The sequence below is a fragment of the Limulus polyphemus genome, unplaced genomic scaffold, assembly GCF_000517525.1.
Source record: "Limulus polyphemus unplaced genomic scaffold, Limulus_polyphemus-2.1.2 Scaffold4891, whole genome shotgun sequence".
In the NCBI taxonomy this organism is placed as follows: domain Eukaryota; kingdom Metazoa; phylum Arthropoda; class Merostomata; order Xiphosura; family Limulidae; genus Limulus; species Limulus polyphemus.
In genome coordinates, this window is record NW_013670501.1 from 5,987 (window position 1) to 29,274 (window position 23,288).

Here is a 23,288-nt window from a genome sequence, read left to right on the forward strand (position 1 = left end):
AAGTTAGTTGATAATAACGTTAAAAAAGATAAAGACTGTATGTTAAACAGCACTCAGAGATAGTTGATAATAACGTTAAAAAAGATAAAGACTGTATGTTAAACAGCACTCAGAGATAGTTGATAATAACATTAAAAAAGATAAAGACTGTATATTAAACAGCACTGAAAGTTAGTTGATAATAACATTAAAAAAGATAGACTGTATGTTAAACAGCACTGAAAGTTAGTTGATAATAACATTAAAAAAGATAAAGACTGTTAAACAGCACTCAAAGTTAGTTGATAATAACATTAAAAAAGATAAAGACTGTTAAACAGCACTCAAAGTTGGTTGATAATAACGTTAAAAAAGATAAAGACTGTATGTTAAACAGCACTCAAAGTTAGTTATGTAAGTCCTCGTGTTTCTCATAACATGCATGAACAGAAAAGAAGTTTTTCGAATTTAACGTCTTATCGAATATTTTAATGTACTGTTGCTGTCCTTGATAGATGGATGTGTTAGTTAGCTTTTTCTTTTGATTACTCTTTAAAAGATCACTATAAAAGCGAGACAACAAATTGAAATATTTTAATACTGTTTGTTGATATTTAGAATTTGAAATCGAAAGTGATCGCCCATTAAATATTATTAGAACTATTTATGTTATTACATCAAATACTATTAATCAATGTTCATTAGAACTATTTATGTTATTACATCAAATACTATTAAGCAATGTTCATTAGAACTATTTATGTTATTACATCAAATACTATTAATCAATGTTCATTAGAACTATTTGTGTTATTACATCAAATACTATTAAGCAATGTTCATTAGAACTATTTATGTTATTACATCAAATACTATTAATCAATGTTCATTAGAACTATTTATGTTATTACATCAAATACTATTAAGCAATGTTCATTAGAACTATTTATGTTATTACATCAAATACTATTAAGCATTGTTCATTTGTTTTGAACTCAATTATTCAGTGGCATCAGTATTATTTTTAAGATACATTAAGTCAATGAATAATAAAATATTTTTACTTTAAAATATACAAACAAATCTAATACATTGGTAATCACGAAAGGGTTGAATGTACTACATGCGACGTCATATCCTACCAATACAGGCTTGCTTATCGGCTACAGATGATATAATAAGTTCCATCAGATCTAACAGAGGTTGTAAACTGGAGATTCGTTATCTTAGTCTTACCTTTTTCTTCCAAGGCCAAGCTGATAACAGGTAGTACCATGAAAAACATGTCTGACAGTGACATTAGATTGAACAAAAGTGCACAAAGCATTTTTGCACTTTAAAGATAATGTTTTTAACCACATGAAACGAACTAATAACTTCTATATTTCAGTAATGAAAATAAAATTACACATTACACAATAACTTAAATTTTGAACAGCACAGCAGTTATCTGAGCAGTAGGTAGCAGACGCTTCTTTCACCAACTCACGGGTCTCCCGCATTCGAACTACAGGAACGAGTAATGACTAGCTGAAAATCTGATTGGCAGAATTTTTTCTAACTGATATTGCTATTAGGGTATAATTAAATCACAATCAACGAAAGGATTGTTATCGTTAAATAAACGTTTTAATCTAGAATTAGAATTTCAATTAAAGCATAAAAAATGATACACTTCTAACAACTCAAACGTTTTTTTAACATTTCAGTACGTTGCCATCTAGCGGTAGCAATTTGTAACTAATATATTATAAATCACAGCTCAAAAGTTTGTTCAAGTAAAAAAATGCTAGCTCAGCGGTTAGTTCGATCACTGCGATTGGCACAACGCATACAACCAATTGTGCAGCTGTACGCTTAAACACACAAAACAAATAATAACGAATTTATTTATTTAAATTGCAGCTTATATTCAAGAAAAAAACAAAACAATAACATTCTGGAGATTTATAATTAATATGAAGAGAATTTTCTTTCACTAAAAATATAATTTAGCGTAGCAAAAGTTCATCCTTCACTTATTAGTAATTGCATTAGATTCAAATTGTTCCGAACGAATTGGGTTTGCAATTAGTTCTTATAAAATGTGTTGAATAAGCAAACCTTAGTAAGGACTAACTTTATACTTTTGCCCATTGAGAAGTCTAACAAATATTGTTGATATTCATATACTGTTTGAAACACATCCTCTTGAATTTTTATACTTTCTGTTTTTGGACTCCTTCAACATTTTGTTTGAAGTTAGCCGTTTGCTACTTTGTTTATCAAATGACTATAAGTATAAATACTGCGAAATCACATTAGATTTTATTATGCTGTACAATACAGAAAGAAAACCCAAATTATGAGTTTATGTTTGAGATTTTAAAATATGATTTTTTGGAAATTGCGTTGATATCACCACATCAGTAAACAAACCGTAGATTCAAATACAGTCCATAATCCTTGGAAGTTACGGCAATTATTCAGTAAATTAAAATTGTAATGTGTTTGTATTATTTGTAATGTGTCAACAGGGCTACCTCTTTCTAGGTTTTCAGTAAATAAACTCTAGATCACCAAGATACCCCATGTCTATGTAGTGTGCAAACAGGGTTACCTCTACGTTTTCAATAAACAAACATTAGGTGTTCAAGACACCCTATGTTACTATGTATATAACGTGTCAACAGGGTTGCCTCTACGTTTTCAATAAACAAAAATTAGGTTCCAAGACACCCTATGTTACTATGTATATAACGTGTCAACAGGGTTGCCTCTACGTTTTCAATAAACAAACATTAGGTGTTCAAGACACCCTATGTTACTATGTATATAACGTGTCAACAGGGTTGCCTCTACGTTTTCAATAAACAAACATTAGGTGTTCAAGACACCCTATGTTACTATGTATATAACGTGTCAACAGGGTTGCCTCTACGTTTTCAATAAACAAACATTAGGTGTTCAAGACACCCTATGTTACTATGTACGAGGCCCGGCATGGCCAGGTGGTCAAGGCACTCGATTCGCAATCTGAGGGTCGCGAGTTCGAATCCCTGTCATACTAAACATGCTCGCCCTTTCAGTCGTGGGGGCGTTATAACGTGACGGTCAATCCCACTATTCGTTGGTAAAAGAGTAGCCCAAGAGTTGGCGGTGGGTGGTGATGACTAGCTGCCTTCCCTCTAGTCTTACACTGCTAAATTAGGGACGGCTAGCGCAGATAGCCCTCGTGTAGCTTTGCGCGAAATCACAAAAACAAACAATCTATGTATGTAATGTATCATCAGGGTTACTTCTACGTTTTCAGTAAACAAACACTAGATTACCAAGATACCATGTGTTACCATGTATGTAATGTGTCAACAGGGCTACCTCTACGTTTTTAGTAAATAAACACTAGATTACCAAGATACCCTATGTTACCATGTTGTGTCAACAGGGCTACCTCTACGTTTTTAGTAAATAAACACTAGATTACCAAGATACACTGTGTTACCATGTATGTAATGTATCAACAGGGCTACCTCTACGTTTTTAGTAAACAAACACTAGATTACCAAGATACACTGTGTTACCATGTATGTAATGTATCAACAGGGCTACCTCTACGTTTTTAGTAAATAAACACTAGATTACCAAGATACCCTGTGTTACCATGTATGTAATGTGTCAACATGGCTACCTCTACGTTTTTTTAGATAACCTGCTAACTTCATAATGTTTACAGATTTTCAATTAAATTAATGACTGTAGCTGTGTTCGAGCCTTACATCTGCATAAATAGCATGTTAAAACTTCGATGTTGCTTTTGTTAAACGTAAAAATACGTAAAGAGCCATCTGTATCGAAACTTGATTTTTGGCTCTCATTCTTACTTCAAAGCCATTGGGAGGGGCATTAAAACTTCGAATCAGATTGTAGAAATTCATAACTTGATGAATACTACACATTGCTTTACTGATAATTGAAGTTAATTATAAATATTTATTTAAGATGTTTACCTTATAGCATGCTGGTGTACTTTGGTGACAGATTTTCTTGTAGGCAGATTTTGTTGAATAAGACCGAATAACAACGTTAAAACGGCTTATCGACTTCTTGAGAAGATTTCCAAGAAGAAAGTAAACCTACAGACATCGGTCTTATTCAACAAAATCTGCTTATAGCATGCTTAAATGCTTTAGTTCTGGTTTTTGCATCATTAAAATGTTTGAGGTTATGTAATCATTCACAAACAATTCACTAAGGATTAATTTGAAACAAAAACTTAAAACTTATTATTTTACCTAATAATGAAATTTTTATATTCTGTTCAAATTTCAAGAAATTTACTTGCAGCAAAATATACAGAAATTAGTCGGTTTTTTCCCGATTCGTTTTAGCAACTTAGCACAATGTGAAAACATTTAAGTACGACAAGTATTGCCACATAGTAAACTCGTGTTTAACAAATTACAACATACATTGTAAGTACATTAAACTCTCAACAGTTTTTACAGTTGGGAGAAATATCCTTGATAAAGTGCCGGAACTTTCTGAAACACATAAAGCTACCCAGTGGCACAGCGGTATGTTTGGGGACTTATACTGCTAGAAACCGGGTTTCGATACCCGTGGTGGGCATAGCACAGATAGCTCATTGTGTAGCTTTGTGCTTAACTACAAAGAAACACGTAAAAACAATTCAGGTGAATTATCATAACTCCAATGTACGAAATTAAAGACATTTCTTTAGCTATTTTAGTAACGTATTATATAGTTGATATTCGACCAAACAATTTTTTGATATATATATATATATATACTTTCTTTGAATAAAATACATACAAATTTTATGCTTTTTATAGTATATAGGTTTTTCATTACATTCATATATAAATATACAAATCTCTCTCGTGAGATATTTTATAGTAATGTCTTAGAGAAAAATGTTGCCCTTTCTTTTTATTTATGCTTTTGTTATGGACATCTGGACTCGTTCTGAAGTTGTCTATGCCAGAGTTTTCTGTATCTGGTTTTGATGTATTTGAAGATGACTCCGCTTTTTTCTCAGTTAGAGGTGTGGTTTTGGATACTGTGGGATCAAATACTTTGATTACTTACTGACAAGAAAATATACTTTATATATTGTATTTACATCAGAAGACATAAATTTAAAAAACCTAACGAGGAACAGTGAAAATACGAAAAAGATAACTTCAGATATCGATGATTCTTTTATAAAGGGTGAGTGCACACATTTCCAAAGAATACTTCATTACACATACATTACTTCAGGAAAAAATAACAGAATATTATATAGTAGATGTAAACAAACTGCGGTCGACGAATGATGGTGTTAACATCCACAAAATGGCAACTGGAAGTGGCATTTGTTTAAAGTAACGCACTGTACCGACTGATGTTAACATCCACAAAATGGCAACTGTAAGTGGCATTTGTTTAAAGTAACGCACTGTACCGACTGATGTTAACATCCACAAAATGGCAACTGGAAATGGCATTTGTTTAAAGTAACGCACTGTACCGACTGATGTTAACATCCACAAAATGGCCACTGGAAGTGGCATTTGTTTAAAGTAACGCACTGTACCGACTGATGTTAACATCCACAAAATGGCCACTGGAAGTGGCATTTGTTTAAAGTAACGCACTGTACCGACTACTATGACTTACAGAAAATGAAATATCTTTCTTTCTGAATACCATTTGTAGAAATCAACGCCAAGTAAAGAACAGCATACACAGGATGTAAAGAATAATCGTCTAGCGCAGCTGCGCTATACTTTACTTTTGGAATGATTTTTGCTACACACACTTATGACATTGAAAAGCAGAAAAAAACACAAAAGTTAATGACGTGTTTGTATTTGCTAAAGCTTCTCTCTTAAATCTACATATCCATAATAAAAATCAATTTATAATTAATACAGCATAAAATTAATCCAAAAGATTGAAGTTTCACCTACTCATTAAAGCTAGTCAAAGACAAAGTTTTGATCAAACTTCAGTTCATAAAATTTGACCATTCTTTTAATAAGTTAATTTGCCAAATTAAAAATGCACTATTGTCAGGTTTTTATAAGGCTGGATTATTTACAGTTGGCGATGAATTTCAACAATAAACAGAAAGTCACAATCCACTTGTTGTAAAATAATATATTCAAAACAAATTGAAAAGTATGATCACAAATGCGTTACACTTTTGGTTATCACATTTGTATCAAGAGCTTTAAATAATTGTCTCTTTTTCGTCAAAGTCCACACAGGCTAGTTCAGTAACTTTAGAACACAATTGACAAGACAAATTATTGTCCTCCATCTCCATTGTTACAAAACAAGATGTAAAACTCACTTTAGAAATCGCTTTCACTTATTTAGTTAATTAACTTTTGCTAACTTACTTAACTTCACTAACTTGATCGCCTATATATGTATATTGCCCGAATGAGGCCTAGAACTTTCTACAAACTACGAAATGCTATGATGTAACAACACCCACTTAAAGCAACGAGTAACGTGATGTCAATACACAGCAATTTAACTACACAACAAATGATTCGTAAAGTTACTTAAGCAAACCTGCAATAAATTATCGCTTCTAAAAATACTAAATTTAACATTCGCGCTTTATAACTATCTAAATCATAACTCTCGTATTACATTTAAACGAAACTGTTGTGTATTTTTAACACACACATATTTACACATACACACACACACACACATATATATATATAGTAAGCAGAAACATGTTGATACTGTTGGAGCTTTTATCAGAGGCTGTACACACATGCACGTTTACTGTTGTAGCTTTTATCAGAGGCTGTACACACATGCACGTTTACTGTTGTAGCTTTTATCAGAGGCTGTACACACATGCACGTTTACTGTTGTAGCTTTTATCAGAGGCTGTACACACATGCACGTTTACTGTTGTAGCTTTTATCAGAGGCTGTACACACATGCACGTTTACTGTTGGAGCTTTTATCAGAGGCTGTACACACATGCACGTTTACTGTTGTTGTTGTTGCTTTGCGTGTTTGGAAATTTGAACACTTTGAAGGTATAACATGTTTTCCAGGACTAACAGCACTTTATAATTAATAAATATATTTTTTACTTCAGTATGGTAATAATTATTAAGCAATTCTAGCAGATTGTACATATTAAAAGTACATATTGAGAATTACATAATATCACGTTCGTAGGTAATTTTACCACAATTGTAATATAATTAATCAATTGTAATAGTGGGTGCGTGAAAGTAGTCTTTTGCCTGGTCAAATACAAAAGTAATTCCATACTTTTTGAAAAAAATAATGGAAGTGAAAAAATAACAGAAATAGAAAAATTACTTAATTTTTGTATTTGAATTCAATGAACATTTAATCATGGCAATGATTCTAATTTCTTCTGGCAATTTTAATTACAAATACAAAATTAAGTAATTATTATATTTCAAGCATTTTTTTTTCACTTATAATTAATAATAAAAGAACACACTTGTAAAATGTATTGTTACACCGTACTAATAACATAAGATACTAACAAAAAAAAATAAATTTCTATAAGATATCTCCTAACTGAAAACATGTTACAAAAATAGGAGAATACATTTTTTCTCTTACATAAAGTGAAATATTAACTATATCACGAAGTAACAATACAATTAATTGTATACCATCTCAAACAAAGCTACTTGTGTACTATACCTTCTTTAACTTCTTCTATCTGTTTTAAAATTTTGCTTTGTGCCAACTTGAGGACTCTCTGGATACTACTGTCTTTATGCTGTCGGGCAAATCTTAGAGCCACGTCGAAAGCTTCTAATGCTTCCTCGAAGTTCCCTCCCATAACTAAAACATAAATGAATAATTTAGCCAAAACTAATTACTAGCTATTTTATAGAAATAGTACAGTATAAATCAGAATAATATACAAAATATTTTAACAGTATCTACGTAACTTACCTACACAAACTTCACGCTAATCAACTAGTAATGGATACTTTCAATGATGTGCGGTATCTCTTTATCAGTAGATGTGAAAAGTTTTTGGGGCTCAGTTTTATCTGAACCAGTCATCGATAATATCTAGTGATCGAAACGAAAATATTCTTTACGTTTCCTTCTAATTATTAGTTGAAAACATCAAAATTACTATAGAGGTTACATATAACACACACACAATGTGTGGAACGCTCAAAGTAAAATATTATAAACAGTTTTAAGCATGTGAGCTTCCTTTAATCAATACTGAGGTTGTTGAAGACCAATGGTAACAACCTCCATATCCACTCACCTTACACCTGGCATGTGACTACACAGACTAAAAGCCATAACTCACTTAAAAAATGATAAAAATTCAAATTAAAAAGACGTCTATACTTTTGCGTTCTTGAACCTTAAACAGTAAAATGTTAAGCTTATGTAGAAAAAAAAATGGGCCTAATGTGTGAATTTAATAACAATTTTCATTGGTTAGTTAGTTGACGCAAAGTACAAAGCACTTTTAGAAGCAAGAACCATTTAACCAAAAGTTATACTGGAATATGTTTTGCGCCCAAATATTTCATGTATACATAATGTGTGTTAAATAACAGTAGAAATAAAACTTCTTAGTTTTAGAACAAAAATACTGAAATACAATCCATTAAAACTGAAATTTATATAACAATTATAAAACAATTCAAACGAATCTTATACTCTTAAGTAATATATTTTACAATTCACACATGGAGTTATGTAGAATTATGATTTTTTAAGAATAAAGGCGATTCAAAGACTAAAATTTAAATACATATTGAAAGATCCAATGTAAACAGAAAGTTTTATCAACAGTCGAGTAATTTGGTTAACTACTCGCGCAAAAAATATATATCGCTAGGTGTCACTATCAGTAAAGTATATTTATCATACAGTATTACATGTGACCCGCACTTCTAAAGATTTATTTTCAAAAAGACGAAATGCCATATGTAATAAACCCCTTCAAATCTTAATTACGTCAAACATTCAATAGTAGTGTCGATTTTATGTAAAAATGAAGTTGATGAAAATACATTGTTAACCCACATGGTTTGTAGAGTAAAGCCGTAAGGCAAAGGATTTTTTTGTTCAATTTCGAACAAAACTACCCGAAGGTTATCTACGCTAGCTGTTCGTAATTTATAAGTTAGCCTTCCGTATGAAACGATCTAACCGATGGGAGAATTTAACTTCGATTTATCCTTCTGTATGGAACAGTTTAGTAGAAAAACTTCACCACTAGTTAAACTATTCCATAAGGGAAGGTAAATCGAGCTTAGTTTCTACTAAACTGTTCCATACAGAAGAATACATCAACGTTAGTCTGCAACATTAGTTAATCCATTCCATAAGGGAAGATAAATCGAGCTTAGTTTTTACTAAACTGTTCCATATAGAAGAATAAGTCAAGGTTAGACTTCACAACTAGTTAAGCTATTCCATAAGGGAAGATAAATCGAGCTTAGTAACCTTGACTTATTCTTCTATATTGAACAGTTTAGTAGAAACTAATCAAGGTTAGACTTCACCACTAGTTAAGCTATTCCATAAAGGAAGATAAATCGAGCTTTATTCTTCTATATGGAACAGTTTAGTAAAACCTAAGCTCGATTTATCTTCCCTTATGGAATGGATTAACTAATGGTGCAGACTAACGTTGATGTATTCTTCTGTATGGAACAGTTTAGTTGAAACTAAGCTCGATTTATATTTCCTTGTGGAATAGCTTAACTAGTGGTGAAGTCTAATCTTGACTTATTCTTCTATATTGAACAGTTTAGTAGAAACTAAGCTCGATTTATCTTCCCTTATGGAATAGCTTAACTAGTTGTGAAGTCTAACCTTGACTTATTCTTCTATATGGAACAGTTTAGTAGAAACTAAGCTCGATTTATCTTCCCTTATGGAATAGCTTAACTAGTGGTGAAGTCTAACCTTGATTTATTCTTCTATATGGAACAGTTTAGTAGAAACTAAGCTCGATTTATCTTCCCTTATGGAATAGCTTAACTAGTGGTGAAGTCTAACCTTGATTTATTCTTCTATATGGAACAGTTTAGTTGAAACTAAGCTCGATTTATCTTTCCTTATGGAATATTTTAAGAAGTGGTGGAGTCTAACATTGACTTATTCTTCTACGTGGAACAATTTATCCGTTGATAGAATGTAATCTCGATTTGCATATTTCTTAATGGATAATTAATTGGCAGAAGACACTAAATCACACCTTCAGCATGTCCAATTAGCACGCTCGAGTTCAATTGCCACACTACATCTTTCGCTTCTGAAGCATACTCCAATGATTTTTTACCATACTCCTTCGCCTTTATGTCTTCGTTTAACTCCAAATAGCACCGTCCGAGCTCGTGGTGCAGCCATGCTTTCTCGATGGTCAAATTACACAGTGGGATTTTCATTTCCCACCTGTAAAATAAACAACAACAACAAAAACATTATATGTTATTAAAAGCATAACAAATTCAGCAGTAAGTCCAAATTAAAAGTGCCTTCAAACTACAAGAAGTTTCAAGAATTTAAAAAATATGAGTGCGCAAAACATTTTGTTTAACTCACACTTCGATGGCTTTATCAAGCTCATGTCTCAAAGCAAATATTCGTCCGATGTTGTCCAAAGCTCTGGATCGACATTCTTCAAGGTTACTAAAAACAAAATACGAGATTTATAAGAACGAACAATACCTTAACATCTGTAAAGACACGCTCCCGGTTATTTCCAAGAACAAGTCTTTCATTCTCCTTGGATTGAACATGCTTAAAGGAAACTCGTGTAAAATTTAAAACTCTAAACTACATATCAAAAAAGTAAAAACATTTTATTAAGTATTGTATCAATCCAAGGATTACAAAGTCTGATGCTTTGAAAAGCTAGTGATCATGTAAAAAATTGAAACAACAATTTAACTCTTAAGTACAAAGAAAATACGAAGCCTGTGTTAATTTACTTCCTTATGTATATATATGTGTGTGTGTATACAAAGGTCGAACATGTTAAATTAAAATGGTTTTGGAGCCTCATCATGTCGTTACAGTCCATGTCACCACGTCCGATCATACTTTACCCGATGATCCTGCATCTTAACAATAATCCTGCAGCGTAGTTTCCATTGCAAAAGGTTCCGTTATTAGTGTGTGATGTTCATAATCCATCCAGTTAAGCCCCTTTCAGCAGTCCGATCGCACAGAGATCCACAGGTGCTGCGTCCGGTGAACTTACCGGCACATCTTCATGTTAGTTTGAATAACCGTTTTATTATCCAGGTGCTTGAGATATGCACGGTTCAACGGATATGTCATGGAAGCAGCTTATCAACTCGTGACAACTGTCGCTTTTCCAAAGGGAGATCCTTCTTGATTATGTTGTGTACTGATGCTCGAGGCACGTGGACGGTTTTTGCCACTGACCTATGGATTGTCACCTATTACAAGACGTTGAACTTTGCATACGACGGCTGGGATACGACTTGTTACAGTTCTCTTTCCAGATCGTCCTACTCTACCAAGTTGATCCATATTCCTTTGTTTTAAATGTCACTAAGTACAAGGGATATCCCTTTCTTGGAAATTCTGAATCCAGATCTGATCACATATTTATGATTTGAGTGTATGAATATTTTGCGTTCGAAAGGTTGTTACATACTCATCCCAAAATCGATTAATTTTCGGGGACATAAAACTACCTACAAAACGCCAACCAATGTAGAAATGTAGTTTTGATACATTCCGTTCCACCACAATATTATATAATCTGTGGTTACTGATTTGAATATAATATAGCGCTCTCAATCATCTGTATATAAACAATCTAACAAAATTAATCTTTTGGGTAGAGCTAAACGAAATAAGGTTTACAAAATATACATGATACCCAGAAGGTGAAGCAAATAAAACCATTTTCACTCTTTTTGTCTATTTTATTCTTGAGTATATGAATGGGTTGTACCTACGTAGTGATATTTTATTCTTTTGTACTTTCAGCCTTTTTATTTCTTGTTGTTCTGCATTTGTCTTAAGCTTTATAATAATAAAAAAATGCTGGAATAACTGGAAAAAGATGAAAATGCATTGTAAAAAAAATTTACGAAAGTACGAAAAAGTACCGGTAGTAAATTTTCAGAAACTTTTTACAAAGTCTCGTATTTTAACAGAAAATATTTTGAAAAACTCGTAAAAATGAAATAATTGTAAAATTCCCATAAAACGTTTTTTTTTAGAGTGTAATATACTTACTGTAGCTCTCCCAGCTCCAAGTCTTTTTGATGAAACTGCAGGGCTGCCCCGAGATCACCTAATTCCATGTGTGCAGAACCTATGTTGCTGTAAACTGTGGCTAAAATCTCGGTTTTATTGGGAAGATGTTCCTCTGGACAATCGTCAAGAAACTTTGTTAGAGCATTACCCTTATCAAGGCTCTTCTGGTACTGTCCATTACACAACGCTAGAAATGATAAAAAGGAAACACATTTTCTTATAAGTAACAACTATTACTACCGTACACATATACACTACCTTCTACAGAAAAACTTGGCACATATCTATGTTTGGTATTACGGTTATACTTATCACGCTTGAACCTTATTCAAATGTAGAAAAGAACTAAATATATTTTAAACACTGATTCCAGTAACGGTTAATTAATTATATATATATGTGTGTGTAGTGTTTCTATTCTGTAACTTTTCTCTGCGTGTGTTTCCTTTAGTTTGAAACTATCATTTTTCAATTAAACAAAAGAGTATGAATAAATAAATGCCTGATAGTTTGATACCTACAACAGGCTTAAACTCGTCTTAGTACTTGTTTAGTTTAAGAAGCTTGGTTAACGTCGTGAAATATTATACTAATGCTACAGAACTACAGAAAAAATCTCCCCACGCCGTTTCTGAAAGAACTACAGCAATATTTATTAGTCAACCTTGTTGCTCTGTGGAGCTATATGAGTAAGATTTATTTCGCTTGTATTCGTTGATATAAAACATCGATAACGCATTGAAATTCAGACAGAGTGTCACTAAGTGTGCTAAAGACTGAATCAGACTAGTGCTCTGAATAACTTGTCTTTCTTGTCATCTACAATCATCAATGATATGTATTACACAAAACAGTTAAGATAACTATTAGGTTGTCAAGAAATTAATGTTGCGTTTTGGAACACTTTCATAACCCCCCCCCCAAAAAAAAACACATTACATCACGTGTAATAGTTAAATGAACCCCCTAAACATCACGTTAGTGTAGCCTATTTTACGTGTAAAGTTGAGTATACTCTAATCCCTTATAGTGATGGCACACGACGAGACACACATTCGGCATGTAATGCTGTTTGAATACAAGAAGGGAAACAACGCCTCTGTAGCCACAAATAATATCAAAGAAGTTTATGGAAATGTTTTGAACGTTCGTAAGTGGAAATGATGATTCAGCAAATTTCGTTCAGGTGACTTTAGCCTTAAAAACTGTGATGGCAGGGGCCGACATGTTGGAATTGATATCGATGCTCTGAAGACGCTTGTTGAGTCTAACCCAAGGCAACACACTCACCCGTGAAATGGCCTGAAATTGCATGTATCTCATGAAAAAAATACGTTAACATCTAAGGAATATGGGAAAACTCCATAAAGAACGTGTTTCGGTGGCTCACGAACTCATCGTTTCCAACGTGTGAACGTTGCTTCGTCTCTTCTGGTGCGTAATGCGCATGAACCATTTTTTGGACAGAATTGTCACCCGTGATGAAAAACGGATTCTCTTTGCGAATATTAAACGCCAAAAGCAACGGCTCAGTCCTAGATAAAAACCACTTCCGATCCCCAAACCTGGGCTCCATCCGCACAAAGTGGTGCTTTACATTTGGTTGGAAATCAAAGAAGGAATTCATTTCTTTTTTGTTTTCTAAATAAATTGTTTTTTTTTATATCGTATTATTTTACTTATGTAATTAACAGATATTTTATTTGGAATGTCTGTCCCCGAAAATGTTTTTGGAATTTTATTGATCCATGATTACCAAAAGTCTGGGAACCACTGGTTTAGGTTATCTATACATAATAAACTTGTTAGTTCAACTCAAGCCTATGTTACTAGGTAAACATGCAGTTGCAATTTCCCAAACGAGAGACCGTTTAAAAATTACTTTACTTTCCATCAGATTATTTTCAAACCATAAATAACATAAGTATTGCCAGAACTTTTAATTCATGGGCATTATGTTAAGTCAACATCAGAACTTATAGCTAATTTTTTAGGTTCAGATCTATTAGTTACCCGTAACTAACAAGTGTTGCTGACCAAGTTTCCATTATTATCAGGTTCTTTTCCTCCACAAAACACTAGAGTAGCTTAACACTGAGTCTTGATTAAACTTACCATCATCTATCTCTTCCAACATTTCCATAACTTGTTTAGTTATTTTCTTTCTCGCTTCTTGATCTTTTTGTTGTTTTCGTTTCTCTTCAGCTTTTTCAAACTTATCGTTTTGACCGACGATACTTCCCCTTCTGTTGCCCCCTGATCGTGCACGTGCTCGAGCAAAGCGACGGTGGCGCTCCCTAACGTACAGAGGTTTTTGTTGGTGCCAAAAATTTTGCCGCGACTGAAGGAAATCTAAGGCGTCCTGGGCATGTTCACAAACTTCTTTACCTTTAGTACGAGTCAGATCTAGAGACATTGGTGATATGTAACAAATATACAATACACCTCTTTTTCAAACGAAAAACATTAACTCTATAAATTCAAAATTTCTAACATATACAACAAATCTTGCTAAAATCTGAACTTGAAACTATTAGTCTTACTAAAGAACGGCCCGAGAGTTGTCTCAACCTAACACTCATCACACTTCCAACTGCGGATGTGTTATAAAAGCGACAATCAATCTTCCATACGATTCAAAGTAGCCGATTCAAGCAGAGAGTGCTGCTTTCTCTCTCTGGTTCACAGTTTAAAACTAGAATCTCTACTTGGCCGTTTAGCACATTGTACACGAAGAGTAAGTAGACCAGGTGACCAAACAAACAAACTAGCTATGAAAACCCACAACTGTTACCAAAAATTAGCGATAACTCTCCCGAAAATTCAGGTGTGAAAATCTGTAAGTCTTAATAAAGTATAATAATGAAAATATAAAGTTTAACGAAACTCGAAAAAAAATCATATATCTTATTAACATATACTTTAAAATCTATAAGTAAAAAAAAAAACAGTCTAGGATTAGCTTTTGCTGTGTCTTCAGTGTTTTTGTGTTGTACCTTGCGCTACAACACGTTTAGTAATATATTTGTACCTTGCGCTACAACACGTTTAGTAATATAGTTGTACCTTGCGCTACAACACGTTTAGTAATATATTTGTCATAAAATACCATTTAAAGCGAAATCTTACCTTTATTTTTGAGTAATTTCTCAATAAACATTTTATCAACAGCTAGCTCGCCGAGGAGCAGTTTGGTATTTTTATGTTCTTCTGTCAGTAAAGTGGAATCTACGTTGCCACGACCACTTGATGCTTTTCCTCTCTGACATCCAAGATTCACAAGAACATGTAATATTGAAAATATATTAAAATTTTATATCGAAAATATATTAGCTTGAGTCTAAGTTATACTGAAAAATTATTGAGACCGCTTGATTTTTTAATTTTTTTTAAAGTAAGTCAATTCGCTATACGGTACTGATACCTGCTCCCTCTAGGGTCAAAATACGGATTTGTAGCTTGAGAAATTAATGTAGACAGTATTTACAGCCCAGTTTGTTTACTTTTTTTAAATTCACTAGTTGTAGGCTTCAAAATATAATACTTGCATTTTGATACAACTTGTTTCTGCATTGTTTTGACGTTCCCCGTTCCCCTTCTTAAGTTAACAATTTTTAATTATTTTGTTTCCTAAGTTTTGAGGCCAGATGGTTAAGGTGCTTGACTCGCAGTCCAAGGTTCGCGGGTTCGAATCCCTGTCTCATCAAACATGCTCGCCCTTTCAGTCGTGGAGGCGTTATAATGTGACGGTCAATCCCACTATTCGCTGATATAAGAGTAGCCCAAGAGTTGTCGGTGATGAATAGCTGCTTTCCCTCTAGTCTTTCACTGCTAAATTAGGGACAGCTAGCGCAAATAGCTCTGGTGTAGCTTTGCGCGAAATTCAAACCAAACTTAAGTAGTTTATGTCCATTTATGGAGCATAGATTTTAAACTACATACGTATATATACTTTCAGTTGAATGCTACATGTTTTTCAACAGTTTCCTACTCCTTTGGCTTTTTTTTACACCAACCATTATTTACTGAACCAAGTGGTTTTGTGCCTGAGGTTTCATGTAAACACGCGTTTAACAAACGTCGAGTACAAAGGAAGCCGCTTACAACAACATTGCATATATTATGTATTTATAGCCAATAAAATCAACTTTCAATGAAAAATAGGTCATATATTCTGAGTACAGAGTACAGTTTTTCGCAAAATATCCCTATCTTTAGGCCCAGAGCTATTCAAACTTATTAAAAACACACATTTTGAGAATTAAAATCTCTGATCTAATAAATAAAACTATGTTGTAAATTCTCGAAGAAAACAAAAACACTTTCAACCACTTACAGCACATTAAAAAGCCGACAACGAATAATACCCCTATCACATTTCAATCTAAAAACAGTACAAGAGATGAGTCTGAAATTTGTGTTGGATCTCCTGTAAACAGAACAATGAAAGGATGACGGTTATAGTTTACAGCAAAATTTTACTTTGCATTCTTCTATTACGTTTTCTACATTTATATTATTTTAAATATCCTTTTGTACAGTATATCAAGGTAAAGATGCTTAAAAAAATGACTATTGTTTGGTTATGCTGATTGTATTTACTTATTTATGTAACAATAAATAAAAAATATGTCATGATCTTTAAAACAAAAGAACTGAGAAAAAATGAATTTATAAACGATTCTTTTCTCACCTTGCACGTTGAATCTCTCTTGATCCCAAGCTTTATTCCTGCTTCTTCTGTAAATAAGATGAAATTTTGCAGCACAATAAAGTTTTATTGTTACTAAAGTAAAAATGATAATCAAGTCTTACGGATTTTAACCTTATTAAAAACTTTGAAGTAAAAGGAATTTCCACTAAAGTTATCTTTAGGAATTGTTAATATGGAAAGCACGTTATCGATTACGTAATGCATATTTAATAAGTTTTTAACATATGTTGCACGCAAAGCCTTCTTTCCTGTATCTAAAGAACTGTTTCCTTGCATGGCTGAGCATGTACCAAAAGTCTCTCTAATGACACAGTCACTTCGAAACTATGTCAATGACAACGTTTTACGGTGTAAAGATAAATGGATGATTATTAAATAGAATAAAGGACACAATCACATATATGTGCAATAATGATAATCATTTTACAACTTAGAAAATTCAAAGTGCTTCTTAAAGCAAGTTACTCCTTTATGCTCCTAGCCAAACAACATATTTAATAACCACTGATATAATATGTTAGTATATCAGTAAAAGGTTTTGACTCAAGTTGTTTTTCTTACAAGAAGATTATGGTCTTGATCAACACATTCTTAGGAATTCTTCATCAATAACATGCAGTATGTGATTCCTGCAATATAACGGAAATAAGAACACCATGTTCTTAAATCACATGATTAACTACATCAAGTTAGTGGCTAGTATTTTAACCTGAGAAAATTTAAAATAAAAATATACAAGATTGTTTATTGAAACTCAAATAACTTAATTCACTTTAATCTTTGAAGGCCCCGTAGTTATTCAGCAGCAAGTCTGAATGCTTGTAACGCTAAAAACCAGGTTTCGATACCGGTGATGAGCACAGACAGCCTATTGTATAGCTTTGCGCTTAACAACAAACAAATAAATAATCTGGGATAATATCTGATAATGTAAAAACAATGATAAATTCCAATATTTATACTTAGTTAAAGAAATTTGAGTTTATAACTTATACGATTATCTTCATTGTTATATAAAAGTTATTTTGTATTCTGCATCCCTAGTCACCAAAATTTCATTCGATTATCACCACCAGGATAAACTTCATAATAGGTTATCTGCGCTGTGCCCACCGCAAGTTTCATTTCCCGAATTTTAGTATTATAAGCCCTAAAGCTTAACACTGAGCCGCAGAAAAAGTAATAAGCTAAAAAACATAGGTTAAATACAGTTATATTATATTCTTTTATATTTGCTCATACTTGAACCTACTTCCGATGGAATTGTCTATGGCTTTTTGAGATTTTTGAATGCCAAGTTTGAACTCCTCTATTTCAGGTCGCAGTTTGTGACCTCGGTGATAGAACACCAATGCGTATTCGAAATTACCCATTGTAAACAAGGCTTCAGCTTTTTGATAAAGTGCCTACATAAAATAGAGTAACAACAAATTATTTTAATGTAATTTTGTCACTATTCAGGAAATACGATTAATTATAATGCTCAATAATCTATTGTAATTTCAATAATTTCGACATTTTGCAATGAAATGATCAAATCGGTTGATCTATAACTAAAATATTAAAACCTAAAACAGCATTTCTAAGAGGACAATAAATTCAAAATGTGATATACTACTTAACAAATTTTTCTACAGTGAATTAGAATATAACAATTGAATTCTTTGTAATGAACCAAATAACTGTTAATGAGAAGAAATCTCGAAATATTTAACACTTTTTTACATTTTACTTTCTCTAGTACAACATCAGTTATATGAATCTGAACCAATTCTGTATTGTACATGTGTACATGTGATAGATGGCAGCACAGAGCTGACGAGGAGGATAGTTTTGACACGTTCGTTTCAGAATTTCGCTCAAAACTACATAAAGACTATCTGCGCATAGCTATGCCTACTTTTGAACTGATATACTAGACAGAATGCAAGTAACGAACGACATCCTACTCCAACTCTTAGGCTACTCTAGTCTGACCGAATAGTTCGATTTCACAGTCACTTGTATAGCGCATCCATGGCTTCAAAGTACAAAGTACATTTTTGCGGCAACGGGTCGTAAACCATGAACCCTCGAATTCACAGTTAGGCCACGCCCGACTAATGTTACTTTTATTCCAATCATCCCTTACCGTCTATATACAAACCCTAAGTTTTTCATCGTGCTAGGTGTATCATTTAATTAAAATAGTTGTCTTTCTGCCTACATACAATAACTCTCAAGTATCCATTACGTTAGGTGTATCAAATAGTTACAATAGTTGTATTTCTACCTACCGATTTAAGTGCTATGTTTCTTTTATATAATTCATATGCTTTATTTGTAGCTTTATAGTCTAACTTAATTTTAAGCTGAATGAAAATAAATTTGAAAATTCTAGAAGATCATATTTATCTAGTTAAACCAAAATTAATAACCCATAGTTGTTGTTTTTTGTTGTTGTTGTTTTTGTTGTTCTCAAACTGTCAAACTCCCAGGGAAAAAAATGTATGTATACTATAAGATCGAGTTTAATTTTTCCTTTTTTTATTAAAGGAAACCTTAAGACGTAGTTTCGTGTTTCAATTTGTGGATTATTCACAAGCCGTTCTGGCTATAGACCCATCTCTTTATAGCTAGAAAGTATATAGATACGTATCTCGATCATTGGTTATTCACCGCAAAATATGAAGTGAAAAGTGACTGTATTAAACTAATGGTCTTACTTGGTTATTCACCGCAAAATATGAAGTGAAAAGTGACTGTATTAAACTAATGGTCTTACTTGGTTATTCACCGCAAAATATGAAGTGAAAAGTGACTGTATTAAACTAATGGTCTTACTCGAACACATTCCTTATCTTCAGCAAGTGCTGTCTCAGCATCTCGGAGAGCAGCTTCGCTGTTTCCTAGTTGTAAGTAACACTTGGAACGTGCTACCAAACAGTCCTTATTAGTGGGATGGACGTCTAGGGCCTGAAAAACAACAGCATATATATATATATACTGAGTTTATAATTGATATAATTCTGTTCTTATCTCGTTTGGCCACTCGTCACATGTAGAGATGATGTTTTCGTGATGTCTATATATGTTTGGAACAGTTTCATGCATGTGTTATCAAATATACCTATAATCATATGACATACAATAAAGTGGGAAATTGATATATTTACATGTGTCTTCAAACACAAGAATCCAAACTAAAGTTGTCCTGTCCTGGTTTGATTCATACTATGCTACAGTATATGGTTTCAATTAGAGTACTAAAACTTGACAAGCCCAAACTTGTTCTCAGAAGCTCTCATTACTCATGGGTGTATTTAAACTAAAATAAATATCTAGCAATATATTTTTACAATGTAGAACCAATAAAAGAAATGCTTATATTTCTAACACTAATTATGATATCCTACATTGACCCTGATTCCATTCGTTATTAAGAAGTTCGTAAGAGACAGATGTAAAAGTTAAACCCGAGGTATATCATACTGATCTTTGGTGGTGACGACACGAACGGTCAACAAACGGATTATAAGTAGCTTATCAGTAAACCTCAGATTTTTAAATAAGTACTGGACATTTTTAAATAAGCAATATTTGTTTGTTGTTAAACATAAAGTCAGGGTTTCGATACTCGTGATAGGCACAGCACAGATAGCCCATTGTACAGCTTTTTGCTCAGCGAAGAACAAAAAAGAAAAAAACACAAAATTCACAATGGAATATTTGGGCTCTGCCCACCCTGGTTTTTAGGCCTGAGCCACCAGGGACTTCAGTAAGTAACGGAATGCCACTGAAGTCGTGTAACACAACCAAACAACTTATGGCATTGACTAGAAATGAGGCTGTTATTTGTTTGATTACTGTTTAGCACAAAGCTACATGATAGTTGATCTGTGCTATACCCACTATGGGTATTGAAACTCGATTTTTAGCTAGCGAGCGAGCGTGTGAGGGGTGGGGGTCAGAGAGGAGGTGCCAAGATCCCAGCTTCATTTAGCAGTTGTTTTGTCTGTAGATGGAATTGTTTCAATTCAAGCACTCAGGCACTACTACGAAAGTTAGTGCTTAGTGTTACAAGTCAAGAACAATACTATTTACTATTCAGCCACGTGAGAACATGTTTAATTGGAAATGTGATTATTTTAAGATAAACACACTCTTTTAATTTAAATACAAGTAACATCTTAGAATTTAACAATACTTATATATTGCCAACAAATTATTTATCATAAGGCAAAACTTGAAAGCTGGTTTCCATTGCATAATGTTATTTTTAACACAGGGACATAGAAGCTGGAGATATGGGGGGCAGGGGGACACGTGCTTCCCCAATAATTTCTAACCATCAGGCTATATAAAACACATAAATAAACATTGATATTATTACTGTGTCAATATTTTAAAACTAAAAAAATATTATAGATGATAGCATTACATTTGGCTGGTCTAAACACATATAATAATTTACATTAAATTTCAACCTACTGAAATAAGACATTAATAATTTGTATTCATTTATAAAACCAAGCTACTATTGAATGTATCATGGATCATGAATAATGTATTTTTTCAAGAATTGTCTTTTGAAAAATTGAAAAACTACTAAGTTATTATGTGTAAAATGTGTCCTAATGTTATTTTTTTAGCAAATCCAGATTATGGTATCATTTTAAAATAATCATACATATATTCTAAGTATTTAAACTTATTTATATATCATAACAATCACTTAACTGTATTTTGTTTGCCAATAGGTAAAGCCTAAACTATGTGTTATTTTCCTGGTTGCATTTAAATATAGTATTGTGAGTATAATCAATGATGCTTTGACAACATAATTGAAAAAATGTTAGGAACTGGGAATTTCTTTGTGGACAAATAAAGTTAAAGATAAAGTACTCCTAGGGCTCTGTAACATAACCTTCCGATATTTTTCAGCCAGGTGTACGAGCTTGTCTACCAGTGGAAACTATTTCAGCAGATATATAAGCATATATTAGTATTGGTTTATTCATAATATAATATACAAATTGCAGGTTTATTTGGCACGTTTATTATATAAAAACGTTAAGAACACCATTTATTGACTGACCATCAATCAGGCTTGCATAGCTGTTTCATTATTTAAAAATCTGCCTAACCTTATCAGGTTCGATATTATTAATGATGACAGTACACCTATAAACACAATTTCTACAAGAATAAAGCATTTCAACTTGAAGTTCAAGACGAAGCTCTACTAAGAGAAGGGAATTTCGTGCACGAAGCTATCCTTAACCACGATAACTGGGCCAGAACCTTTATTTCTGTTCAGTAAAAACATTGTTAACAGCACGCAAGCTGGGCGGATTCATTTCTATACATATTTCTTTTTGATATGTATACATACTTTTGATATGCACCACTGAAGTGACGAAAGTTCATATAGATTCTTCCACGCATTTACAAATATGATTTTTTTTAATGATTTAATTTGTATTCAATGAATACAGTATATCAAATAAAATATTCAGTTTTTTGCTTTGTTTCATCGTTACTATATCATTTATACCGTGATAAAAATATATTTTTTTATATCATCGAAATATCATGATACTGCTTTTGAAATATGGAATATTGCTTCCTTTGGAAGGATATAGCATATGTTATCCGAGTCTTAAATGAGCACGTTTCATAACTGTTTTTCATTTTTATATTAGTTCCCCTCTGTCTCAATTGTATACACACCCTCATCCATTATACCGATTGAAATATTCCGATCCTATGATTTTCGTCATTTCCAGCTAAAATGAGAACACTTTCTGTTATAAATCTCAATATGAACTTCCCCACGGGAAAAAAAAAAAAGAGTTTAAAATGAAATAAGTTCCTCGACCTAGGTCCTTGCTAAAATCTAGAGGAAAGATAAAAATGGAAGCCTTTAATATACATAAATTATTTATAAAGCATTTCACACTTTCCAAGAATAAATCAGTTTCAGTTGTTTTCATACAGTATTAGAATAAGTTCAATTTGACAAAAATTAGTTTCCGTTCGATATCTGAAAATTGTTAGTTGGGGTTAATCACACTATAACCGTTGTTAGTTGGGGTTAATCACACTGTAACCGTTGTTAGTTGGGGTTAATCACACTACAACCGTTGTTAGTTGGGGCTAATCACACTATAACCGTTATTAGTTGGGGTTAATAACACTATAACCGTTGTTAGTTGGGGTTAATAACACTATAACCGTTATTAGTTGGGGTTAATAACACTATAACCGTTGTTAGTTGGGGTTAATAACACTATAACCGTTGTTAGTTGAGGTTAATCACACTATAACC

The 23,288-nt window shown here is 32.7% G+C and overlaps 1 protein-coding gene across 1 annotated transcript in view; it reads right to left on the minus strand.

Annotated features, from left to right (window-relative positions):
* Window positions 1-4,848: 4,848 nt before the first annotated feature.
* LOC106471833 (tetratricopeptide repeat protein 25-like) overlaps window positions 4,849-23,288 on the minus strand; it is a gene marked incomplete at its 3' end in the record, with an annotated part of 27,265 nt that continues 8,825 nt past the window's right edge. Inside the window, exons 2-11 of the mRNA XM_013932453.2 lie at window positions 19,802-19,933; window positions 18,231-18,384; window positions 16,958-17,004; window positions 15,394-15,526; window positions 14,380-14,670; window positions 12,244-12,451; window positions 10,570-10,656; window positions 10,223-10,419; window positions 7,681-7,824; window positions 4,849-5,038 (exon numbers count right to left, since the gene is read on the minus strand). Coding sequence (XP_013787907.2) covers window positions 4,849-5,038; window positions 7,681-7,824; window positions 10,223-10,419; window positions 10,570-10,656; window positions 12,244-12,451; window positions 14,380-14,670; window positions 15,394-15,526; window positions 16,958-17,004; window positions 18,231-18,384; window positions 19,802-19,933 — 1,583 coding nt within the window. The remainder of the gene's footprint in view (window positions 5,039-7,680; window positions 7,825-10,222; window positions 10,420-10,569; window positions 10,657-12,243; window positions 12,452-14,379; window positions 14,671-15,393; window positions 15,527-16,957; window positions 17,005-18,230; window positions 18,385-19,801; window positions 19,934-23,288) is intronic.